The sequence below is a fragment of the Schistocerca serialis genome, chromosome 1 (genome assembly GCF_023864345.2).
Source record: "Schistocerca serialis cubense isolate TAMUIC-IGC-003099 chromosome 1, iqSchSeri2.2, whole genome shotgun sequence".
Lineage (NCBI taxonomy): Eukaryota > Metazoa > Arthropoda > Insecta > Orthoptera > Acrididae > Schistocerca > Schistocerca serialis.
Window position 1 is genome coordinate 851,089,049 of NC_064638.1, and position 12,515 is coordinate 851,101,563.

Here is a 12,515-nt window from a genome sequence, read left to right on the forward strand (position 1 = left end):
TGGTATGTGAACAAGCCATTTACATACTGAAGGGGCTATCTCCAATGATGGCTGATGTGAGTGTAATGGAGGCCAGTAGATGGCATGAGAGGTAACTCCTTTGACTCGTTCAAGCTAAATGGGGTACATGCAGATTGTTTTACAAGAGTTGGCTATACTGGATGTAGAGATTACATACTTCCGCTTACTCTGGCTGATTTGTAGCCTGTCATTTGCATGTCTGCATTGGCAATACAACTGACTGTGAAAAAATAATTCAGCAAAGATAAGTAACATAGAAACTGGTAACTCTGGAAGAAAGCCTGAGCAAAGGTGTGGAAGCATTTTGTTCCTAATGATGTAATGAAGATGATAACAGCAGCTCACAATAAGTGACCATTTAAAGCTGTTCAGATGGAAGTTGGTTATTGTATGGATTTTCAGCAAGCAGCTGACATAATCATCAACACAACCAAGGTTAATATAGGTTGTGCCTCAGGGACTAAAATCACCACATCTGTGGCAATTCAGATAAAAATTCATTTGGCGAAACACAGGGATGGAAAATGATAAGAATATTGAAAAATGGTGGTGAAGTGGGTTTTGAAATGATCATATTCAGTTAGGTCACTGATGCAAAAAGATTTAATTCACAGAAGAAACAAGATATTAAAAGTATGATGGAAGGCTTATCTGAGGTGCAAAAACAGTTGTACAATGAATTGTGCAAAGACTGAACAGTAAAATGATTACTAGAGGTAAAAATGTTCCATCACTTGTTTGATGGACTTAGCCCATTAGCCCATTTAGCTTTTCAGTGTTTATTTGTTGTTTTTGGAACATGCCATATGACAGCTTTCTTTCCTAAAGTCATTGAGATGTATTAATGTGGAGTTCATGCATATTTACGTTCATGTTATCTGAATAAAATTTATTCTGATTAACTAAGAAAGCACATTTTCTTACTTAGCCCCTTTAGCATGATAACCCTTCAATTGCTACCTTTAGTTTCATATGTAACTTCTGTAGTGAATATTATGATTTCTGTGTGGCTTTGTCTTTTTTTTAAAATGTAAGTCATTTTTGTTACTTCTACCACTGAAGATAATTATACAGTTTCTTATTCCATACATTATCAATATTGTGACTTGGTTTCATACACTGATAAACATAAAAAGTAAAATAGACTGTGGGGTTTGAGTTGAGATTTATTCAAAGGCAGTATTAAAAATAAATAAATAAATGCACATTAATTTTTAAGGTACTGATGCAGAAACTGCATAAAATGGCAATGGATGTTTCAAGATATTTCCTGCAGAATCTTCTGCAACTAAAAGCTGACCAGCCTCAGAATATACTTCAGATGGCAGTGCAAATTCAGTTATTTTCTTTTCCTCTAGAAACTGCCAGTCACAGAGAATCTGTCCAGAGCCATCACGAATCTCCACCACTCTGATACCAACAGATGACTCTATTACATTCCTGTGGATATGAAAACATAGTCAATGTCTTTAATCACCATAAAATACTAATTAGTTTTTTGTCTAGTTAAAAATAGTTTTGCAAAACTGAATCCCAGGTCAAATGATGTATGAAACATAGAAATAAGAAATGGGTTTTAGTAATTTAGTGTGTGGTGACACTCCTAAGATTATTTAACTGTATGACAGTTACCAGAATGATAAATAACATGATATTGTAGAACTGAAGATGGGTGAAAAATTCTTGAAAGCAGTATGACAAAAAGTGATGGGGCAGTTTGAACAAGTCCTAAATTGAATTTTTAACCAGCTTCAAGGCTTATTACCTTCATCACATGTTATTTTTGCTGTCTTCACTTATTGTTGTTTCCACTTTGTATCCATACATACATACAATGAAGAAATAAAATAAATACACAGCAAAATCTTACCTCTTACAAATGAAATCTGCAAATTCTGTCAGTTAAAGGTGAACTATTATGACTATACTAATTCTCTTTTTTAACTGATGCACCTTTTTAAACAACATAATCTCAGATTTTGCTTGCCATAGATCTGACTTATACAATCTTTTTTAATTTCCTCATTGTATACACAGCTGAAACAGAAATTAGTGATTACAGCAAAAATCATATGAGCTTCATAATTCTTTTCAACTGCAAATTATTCATATTTCACTTCTTAGAGAATTGATTTCTCTGTGCCATCACTTTACCTCTTTACTCTTTGTATATGAATACAAAGTTGAAACAATAAATTCTTGAGTTGTTAAAAAGATACATTTTATTTAGCTTCCAGAAATGGCTGAATGCTTAAGAAGATAATAGCATTAAGAACAAGCTGTACAGATGATCATATTGTTAATATGCCATATGGTTTGAGGCTGTTGACAGTGATGATGGTTGGCATACTCATCACGTCAACTTTGAATGTCTTGCCATTCCTACTGATGACACAGTAAGGTCCATCATAGTGTGGCTCAGGGGCTAGCCTACTGCGTCATGTTATTTGAAGACATGATGGCACTTCTGATGCTCATCAAAAACAGAAGGGCAACTGGTCTGCTGATCTCTTGGAGCAACAGGGCATAGTTGCTGGATTAGTGTATGTAGCTTTTGTACAAAATCAGATGGGGCAATGCAATCATCTGGCACAATGGCAAAGAACTCACTGTGCAATCATATTGGCTGGCCATAACAAGTTCTATAGTCATAGCTTTCTTTTAGTGATGCACAGAGACACAGGAGGATGACTGGTAACATCTCTGTCCACCACTGTGAGTCATGACATCGAAGCGACAATTTTAGTTGGTGGCACATGCATTCACCTAAATCATTCACTGCTGGGTGGTAAGCTGTAGTTCTAATCCACTTCATACCCAGGAGGACAGCAAGTACTTTGAACAGATATGACTCATATTGTCTTCCCTGATCTGTTGTAATTCATAGAGGCATCGTGAAATGGGTGATCCGTCTCTGTATGAACACAGTCACAACAGTTTTGATGGTAAGGGCGGCAATTGGGGTCACTTTGGATGAGCATGTGAAACAGTTGATGGCTGTAAGGCAGTACATGTTTCATTCTGATGTTGGGAGATGTCCTGTGAGGTCTAGATGGAGATGTTGAAGTCTATGATTCAGAGGAAAAAATGTGCCAAGAGGTGTCCTAATGTGCCGTCCAACTTTATTCCATTGACAGGGCATGCATTGTCGCACATATTGCAGGCGGTCTTTGTTCATCTGTAGTCAGACAAAAGCTTGCTTCACCTTACTGATGAGGTATTCTGGGATGCAACATGTTATGTAAAGAGGAAATTGCCTGTTGGTGAAGGTCAGTAGTCACAAACAGTCGCAAATTGTTTGCAGTGACATCACAACACAGCAGCATAGTTGACAATGGCAGCCAAATACAACGGAATTGTTGGCCAAATGGTCATGCCAACAAACCTTATAGTTCACTATCTGATTGTTGCACTGTGGCAAGAACTTAAAATCCAAACTATCTGATATAGTCAAGATGTTGCAGCTGAAATGGTGAAGCTTTCTCAGAATCTGCCAGAAAGCGTATGTTAGTGGCTTGTCATCTGGGATGAGAGCGAACTGCTGTCCCTCCAATGCGTAACTAATAGCAGCACAGGCAGCATACAGTTCATGACCATAGGTGGACCAATTCTGTTGAGATGGTAATAACTTTTTACTGAAAAAGGTTAAGGATTGCCAATGCTCATATATTTACTGTTGCAGTGCAGCACCAATTGCAGTGGCAGAAACATCGATCACCAGGGTGAGAAGCGCATGTGGAACTGGGTGTGCTAGCAATTTACCACTCTGGATGCCAGTCTTCAGCTTGGTAAATGCCAAATTGGCCTCACTATTCCACAGAAGTTGGTCCTTCAGCTTTGGGGAACAATGCAAGAATTTATTCAGCTAGGAAGCCAAGATTGAGAACAAACTGAAATAAAAACTGTTTATGCTGAGAAATCATTATAGTTCTTTAACTATCATTGCTGTGACTTGCTAGTTGTTAGTAAAGCCTAGGAACTGTATTCTGGTGCTCCAGAAAAGCACTTCAAGAGCACATGTGCATGTAAATGAGTGAAGATCTGTCATAATTGTGACAGGAGTTTGACAAGACCAGGACATTGTCAATATACACATAACAAAAGCCTAAACTGCATGTGACTTCATCCCTGAACTGTTGAAATGTTTGAGCAACATTAAAAAGACCAAAAGGCATTCAGAAAAATTCAAAATAGTACAAACAGTGAGCAGATAGCAGTTGTAGCAACGTCGTCTGATGACACAGATACCTGGTTTCGAACTAAGTCCAACATAGAAAAGATGTGCCTACTGGGGACACTGAATGTAACGTCTTTGATATTCAGTACCGGATATTGACTTGTAATGGCTCTGGCATTGAACTGTCTTTAGTCACTACATCAACACCATCCATTATTCTCCTTTGGGGCCACATGTAGTGGAGATGCCCACTACTGCACGATGGTTGGCAGAATTCTTGTACAAGCACATACCAGAATTCCTACTTAACTATCTTCAGTTTCTGGAATGGCAATCTGTGCAGACAAGCATGAAGTGGTGGTCCATGTGTAATCAAAATATAGTGCACCATTGAGTGCTGCACAGGTGCTAGTGTGGGAGTCTGGCATGTGATCTCTGGCAACTGTCTGAGGAGTTCTATGAACAGACACTACACCCTAATCCTTGATTGCTAGGTTGGTAGTAGTGTCATGAAGGTATCAATGGTGGAGGTCAGGCAGGAGTCAATCAAATGATAAAAAGCCAGCTCCGAGTATGGGGTGCATCATGTCCACTATTACAAAGGGCCACTCAAATTTGCCTTGTAGGCCTAAGTTCAACACTAATGTGAAATAACCATACGATCGTAGAACCATTGGTGGCAAAATGGTAGCAGTCATTACAGATGGAATGCGGCCAATGGCCAAATGGATAGACTTACATGTCAGCATCCTTGTCTACCAAAAACTGTAACTTTGTACTGTGTTCCCATGCATATGGAGAGATATATTTCCACTGTGTGATCTGCAGTTTGTGTGAGTGTATCTAGATCATTGGTGCACATTGGGTGGCAGGTGTGTGATAACCAAGTATTCTACAGAATATTCTCACTGACTATGCAGTCAACGTAGTAGCTATGATGGGAAGCAATCACAAACCTCTTCATTGCAGAGTAACTTCTCCAGTCTCTTTGCCTTATATTTCATGAGCTGTGTAATCAGGGTCTTCTTGATGGTTATGTAATGATCAGTGCTCAGTGGTAATGCCAGAATGTCTTGCACCTTCGTGGCCATATCTTCATTGAGCGCAGCAACTACAAAACTGTATCTCATGTCGTCTGTGGTTATGTGCATTAGCAAAAACTGCATTTCTAGTTGTGCAAATCACAGTACAGGATTCTGTTGACAAAGTGGTGGTGGTTTTACCATCATGCAATTAATTTCTTTGCCAGTAAACATGTCTGCAGTTGGTGATGGGTCCGACATCATGGAGTTATGGTGAATTGGGATACAAAAGCTGTGTGGCACATTTGGCATCGATGATTGTACTTAGCATGATGAGGCACAACACAAACCATTAAGGACCATCAGAGATCATGTCAGGATCACCAGTTGTTGCAGGTGAAGTTGAATTAACTTTATTGCAACATAAAAACTAAACCATAACTCACACAGCTCCTTTTAATAGCACATCAACAACAGAATAAAATGTATATAAAACAACCTTAGACAGCGACTGCACCAAAGATAATCATTAAAAATAGTAATCACTTGCATGCCACATTACACTGCACTTCAAATCATTTGGATTTAATGATCTTTCTGCTAAAGTTAGATGAGACCATGATACTACATGAAAAGTATAATATAAAATTAGGTATCATAAAGTCTATGAAAGGTGGTTACTTCCATCTTTTCTAGACAGAACATTAAGTGGGTGCTGATTTATAAGTCAAAAGTCAAAAATTGATCTTAGAATGCAGTGGACACACTTTTTAGACTATCGTTAAGTACAGTAGTCTGTACTGGGTACCAGTTTTTGAGATAAGTGACACATACGTCTTTTCAGTAACAATGTGGGCAATTTGTATACATGTGATACCATGTGCTACCAATATGTTCCAAGACACTAAGCTTAAAAACGTGATTTTTCTGAGGCTCGTAACTCAGCTTCTAGTGGTGGTACAACAGTAGGATCAAGTGTTTTGGACAGCCCTTAAGCTAGGGACCAATTTTATACTTAACAGAGGGATTGTCTTACTGTAACTATCCTACAGTATAGCATCAAAGTTTGAACATTACACAATTCCTCCAGCTTAGGCAAATTCTGCAAATCAGTTGGTTCTCTTTGGATAAGATGTGGTCTATTGTGCACCTTAAGGAGCTTATGGAGGCACCATGTAGTTAATGGGTGGTTCCTGAGAAAACCCTAAAGAAACATTTTTCATCATTTTTTCACCATCAGCAATGGGTTTCTAAATAACTAACTGCAGTAAATTGCTCAAATTTTAATGGTATTTTCTCTAGACATTTATCTAGAAGTGCCATTTTTCTGTTTTCAAAAATCTTTATCTGTTATTGAGAAACATCCCAAGAACATAGTTTTTGGGTAGCAAAACAGAGCTGCATATTCCAAGATAGCTATACTTAGCAAATAGCTGTAATTTTTACAACATATTCCTAGAGCCCAATCTCAAACACTCCTGAAAATCTTACAGATGTCTTTATCCATTTCCAAGAAACAGAGGTTCAAATCTACCTGATTTGTACATGTAAAATACAGATGTAAAATTTGATGCGAGGTGAAAACTTCATTTATAAAGTGACATAAAGTGTCTTTGTTTTCTTCAGAAGGGTTCTGGGAACCCCATGTTGAGATACTGATGCATATGCAAAATTTTTATGCATGCACAATTCAGTCTGAGATGTAAAATTAGTTTGTGTTATTTCAATTTCACATGAGTGAACTATCAAAACTTTATTGACCATAAATTTCTTTTCATATGTATGACATGTCCTGCTGTAGTAGGGAAAAGAAGGGAACTAACAGAAAAATGCCCATATCAGAACACAAAAAAGGCAAATATGCTCCTGTTTAAATGGCTCTGACTTTAAAGTGTGGCAGCAGCTGCCTCATTCTACCTTCCTCAGCACCTTTAAAAGTTGTCCCAAAAATTATGGCATGTGAAATATTCATGCTCTTTTTAACATACAGCTCACCTCTCACTCCAACAAGCTACCATAACAGAGCCCACTCAACCAACTAGTCCATTTCTTTAAATAGTGATACCTATACACTCTCACTCGTCCATTTTCATTCACTCATTCAGCCCATCTAATGCCATTATCTCTTTGTCTCTCGCCAACTGGCACTGTCCTCTGTCCCAGCCCCAGTCTCCTTCATTGTGTCCTACTATTACTGTCTGATCTCACTGTCACTGTCTCCCTTGTGCTTCCTCTTACTGCAACTATCTCCATTCATTCTTTCCCACTGCTGCTGTCCCTTCTCACTGTCACTATCTCTCTCTTCCTCACTGTCATTGTTGCAGACTCTGCTTCTATCACTGGCTCTCACCCACTTCCACTTTCTCCTTCTTTTCCTTGCACTGTTTTCTCACTGTCGACTGCATTCCACTGCCGCTGTGTCTCTCTCTTTCTTTCACACTGCTGTTGTCTCCTATGCTCTTTTTATACCACAACCACTGTCTACTATTTTCTAGTATTTATTACTTTTCCATCTCTTTCCCACTGCCACTGTCTCCTCCTCTCTCAGCACAAACACTGCCAAATTTTTTGGGAAATTCTTTAAAGGTGCTGAGGAAGGCAGAATGGGGCACTGAGGAACACTTTCACCTTTTTTTTGCTCCAAAAGAAGCTTTTTTCCTGCTGTTAAAGGACATCTTGAAACTCCAAAAATGTTGAGAAGGATGCAGGATGTCTATATACCATACCACTGTGCTGACAAATGGATTACCACATAGAGCCACAAATAGAGAGATTTGTTTACAAGTTAATAAGCTGTCAGATGATAGATTGAATACCCACTGGTGGTGATCGACCCACTGGTATACACTTAATTTCTCTGTCAATTTTATTTGGAGTTCCTTGAAAATTCAGTCACAGTTTAAACCTTCATGAATTTTCTGAGAGATAAAAAACTTCACGATAACAATTCTAACAAACAAATGAATTTAAAAATGACAGCAAACATTATAAACTACTCAAGTTTTAAATGGTCATTCTTCTGCCTCATGGCAGAACAGGGATACAGTGAGAACTGCATTCTGATGGTTAGGATTGAGCCAGAATAGGAAACCTCTTTCAGCAAAATGACGTGGTCAGCTCCTGTGTCTGAGCACGTAGGCTTTGCTTCCTGCCCTTCCATGTAATCAGCAGTGACTCAATTTTTTGACATTCAAAGCTTACAGCAGTGTGGCACCACATCCTGCCCATTCAGTTTGAGCTTTATATGGACCAGCAGTTGCATTTTCATCATCATAATTGACATGTCTTGGTGCAGCCATTTACCTCTTTACTGTTTGTGGCAGTTTCCCTTTTTATCACCCTAAACAGACTATAGCAATGTCAATATCATATGCACACCATTTTGTTCACTCAGAGCAGGGTGGTGTCATCCATGTGGTAAGATTCACCAGAACTTCCTCCTTTGTCACCTTGATCTGTTCTCTGGGTTCAGACTGACTGTAGTTCTGTGGATGCTTTCAATACATGTGCTCTGTGTCGTTTATCATTGTGTAACATCATTGAAATCTACCCTCCTCTAAATGTCGTGTTTTGCTTAATTCTAATTTCAGAATATATTAGTACTTCTGTTACTCCTTATTTATTTCTTATTAGAGTTGTGATATCCTCTACCTTTCACTGTCCAAGAAATCAGGGACCCACAGCAAGTAGGAATGTTGCTGACACCTTACACAGTCAAATAATTGATAGATAATCAATTTAAAATTCCAGTGACATGGCAAAATTTTCTGCACCTGTAAAGTGGGGCAAGCTCCTCTAATTTTTGCTGTGTGAGACTGAATGGACTGTGGAAGGGGCAGCACATTGAGATAGCCACAACCTGAAGTCAAATTTGGTGGCTTCCAACCCCATGATGCTAAGGGTAAATTGATATGTCACTGCAAAACATTGGCAGAATGTGTCTCCTTCCCAACGAGTTAAAATTTCATAGAGTGGCTGAGATACTAGTTACAGCGCTCCTAGCGGCAACCAACGCTAACTCGGCTGCCATGTTCTCCTTAGTCAAAACATTAGGAAAGCGTTACTGTTGTTTGTGTTGGAAGTGTGTTAGCTGTTGTGATATTACTGCAATATTTAACTTTTCTAGTTGACTTTTTTGTTACAAAATATAAAGTCAACATGCCTGCAGTGTGTTCAGCGTTCCACTACACAAATCGCAGCGATAAAACAACAAATATTTCATATAATAAGTAAGTATATTAGTACCGAAATATGACACACGTTTTTTATTGTTTATTAAAGAGTCATCTGCATTGGAACTGTAATTATGCTTAAGACAAATGCAGGAAGTAATTTACTTATCGTTGATTACAGATTTCCTTTAAAAGATAAGGAAATTACAAAAAGATGGGTTATAAATATGAAGCGAGAAAAATGGTTTCCTACTACAGCCAGTTACCTCTGTTCAGCTCATTTTGAAGAGAAATATATGTACCACACAAATGTCCAGAGGTGCCTTTTGTCAAAACCAGTACCTACTATCTTTAACTTTCCACCACATTTACAAAAGCAAGATAAAGTATTACGACCACAACCCAGAAAGCGATCTTTCGACAATTTGCAAGATAGTGCTATTACAGTGACATCATTAGCACAAAGTAAGTCAATAATTTAATTTTACTCCGTATTCTTATTACTTTGAATTACATACTTTCTATTATAATCTTATGATGTAACTCTGTTATAAACTTATGATGTAACTACATTCTTTCAGTGCCTGTCGGACCCACATCTGTTTCTGCTGACCACAATTACTGTCTACCAAGCCCTAAGAAGTTGAAAACACAATATAACAGAGTACAAGCAGAGAATGTGCGACTAAAGAAGCGGATAAAGCAAATGAAGCAACTTAGTGTACGACACAAAAGAAGAATAGTGCAGTTACAGACTTTAGTTGCTGGTTTGAGAAGAAGGCTATGTAGTTCAGTTTCTGATATGTTTAACAGTGAACATGTAGTTGGTTTGTTGAAGGAGCTATTGGAACTTCAGTGCAGTGCTAAAGTATGCCATTATTCTCAGCAAATAAGGAAATTTGCCCTGACCCTACACTTTTATTCTGCCAAGGCATACAGCTACTTACGAAAATTTGTGAAATTACCCCACCCAAGAACGCTTCGACTTTGTTATTGAATTACTATGCTTGTGTTAACTACTTGTAACACATATTTCAAATAAATTCTCGTTCACAGTGTACTGGTTTTTGAGGCTTTGACTGTTTACTTTGAAAGAGCGACAAAAATATCGCATTTCTGCGCCCGTTACTGTTTCTAATAGTTAACCACAGCATGTTTAGAAGTTTCACTGTAATATTCTGGTGGTACCTGCTCTAATTGCATTAATTTATGGGCAACAAGTAACGTTATAGTGGATGGACAGACTTATTCGAGTTGTCTTGTAGTGTTATCTACATCGAAAAGTTTAGCCATATTTCGACAAAAACATCCCTTTTTGCTGTCAGTGTACACTGAAATCACTGCTGTCTATTGCTTGTTTTAGAAAAAATAAAGCTAGTATGGGTTATTTCAAGTAAGTCAAACGCAGTTACAAGGGGGCGGGACACAGCAGACGAATGCCTTGACTAAAGAAAACATGGCGGCCAGAACTTCAATTTGCTTCAAACATGGCGGACCTATAGCCACTCTATGAAATTTTAACTCATTGCTCCTTCCTCAGTACTTGCTGGTGACGGCCATCTTAGATACTTCAGGACCAAAAGTAATCACTGAAACAGATGCAGTGGCACTTGTCAGAAGTCCATGACTCCAAATTTGGCTGTCTATGTTGTGGTGTTGACACCACACTATGTGTGACCTCTCTAACCTCCAACCAATGCTGGATGACATGGGGCACAGTAGTGAGTTCACTGTGTGTGTCCAAACGACAGGTGAAGATGTGAATTGCCTATAAAATGCTTGGCACATAATATGGTGAGCCTTCTTTGGTGTGGTCAGGTTTAGTTGATCAGAATCTTCATGATGCATCTGATTTCCTTCTTGTATTCATTCAACTTTAATGATGAGTCACCATCACATCCAAATGCCCCACATGTTTGGATATTACTCAATATGACCAGTAAACTCTGTCCACAGCTAGTAAGAGAATTCCTTCCTCCACAGCGATCTTAAATGATCTAATGCAGTGCATGCCTATTACATACCTGATAACTTGAACACAAGCTGATAACACTAATGCACTGTGCATGCACAATGTTAATGTGTCCTCAGATCATTTCAACTCTAATCATTTACAAACGAAATGGTGAGACGTATGTGTGCATGTGCAATTGTGATTACATTACACAGTTTCTTTCAGATGCTTTATGCATTTTTTGTTTGTTGGTGTAAATGCCAGGTCCAGCTGTGGATTAGACTCGAGCTTTTTATTACCAATCTGATATGACAAAAAGGGAAAACTGCAGAAGCATTCTGTGTACCAACTGGACAAGTTCACATAATTTTGAAAATCATAAACCTAGTTTACTACCGTTGAGTTAGTAACCACACCTCTTGTGTTTAAGAAGCACATGGCAGTTCAGATGGCCAAGATTGTTGAAAATGCTAATATTTTGGAAGGAAACCATTCCTGTTATTCTCAATGCATGAACTCCAACTGCAACTCCTGTTCCGCAAAATTTATACTCACAATAGGCTGGGCAAGCATCCGTGCATACCACGGATAAGAGCGAACAGGAAAAGAAAATGCAAGTATGAAGTATGGATATTAGCTTCTGAAAACTATAGTCATTTGGAAGATGACTTCTTGGCTGTATCTTGTAATACAATAGCTTCTTTTCCATGATCTGTACAGTTTCTGAGCTTCCCACTGCAAGTTTAAACTTCACAGCACTGTCAGTGACACTTGCAAATTGTGTCTTTATAATGGCAGGTCTCTCTGTTTAATGAAATATTTTCTATCTTTGGCAATTATACCCAGTCATAAGTCTCATGAGCTTTTCAATCATTATGCAAAGAACAACTTAAACTTTATAATAAAACCTTTGCTATGCCATAATGTAAAGTACAGATTTGTCACAGTTTACGTTCAGATGTTTGACAATGATCCACAAATAAGACCTACTTAAACTGGTATTTCCCTATCATTGACCAACATTCTTGTGAGAGCCACATATGAGCATGTGACCATACTGACATGATGCCATTCTCTAACGTTTAGTTTGCACAGATTACTACTAGTCCACTTCCAGGGAAACCACCAATACCAATACCAAATAAAGATGTTTTGGAGTACATGTTGTG

The 12,515-nt window shown here is 38.3% G+C and overlaps 1 protein-coding gene and 2 long non-coding RNA genes across 5 annotated transcripts in view; 2 read left to right on the forward strand and 1 right to left on the reverse strand.

Moving 5' to 3' along the window:
- LOC126485294 (uncharacterized) overlaps positions 1–12,515 on the forward strand; it is an 81,673-nt gene that overhangs the window by 17,767 nt on the left and 51,391 nt on the right. The gene's annotated exons all lie outside the window — the stretch shown is intronic.
- The window catches only part of LOC126485257 (uncharacterized), an 80,642-nt gene continuing 69,296 nt past the window's right edge, over positions 1,170–12,515 (reverse strand). The window contains exons 4-5 of one of the 2 annotated variants that reach the window (XR_007587967.1): positions 1,892–2,058; positions 1,326–1,461 (exon numbers count right to left, since the gene is read on the reverse strand). Coding sequence is in view for 1 of the 2 variants with exons in the window: in XM_050108862.1 (XP_049964819.1) it covers positions 1,236–1,461 (226 nt within the window). In the remaining variant the exon portion in view is untranslated. Of the gene's footprint in view, positions 1,462–1,891; positions 2,059–12,515 lie in introns of both variants that reach the window. The other variant, XM_050108862.1, reaches the window with a different exon arrangement.
- LOC126485278 (uncharacterized) lies at positions 5,243–10,450 on the forward strand. Of its 2 annotated transcripts, XR_007587971.1 has the most exons (3): positions 5,243–5,616; positions 9,574–9,857; positions 9,974–10,450. It is a non-coding gene; the product is annotated as an uncharacterized LOC126485278 (long non-coding RNA). The 2 variants fall into 2 exon arrangements; XR_007587969.1 differs by lacking the exon at positions 5,243–5,616 and having other exon boundaries at positions 7,362–9,857.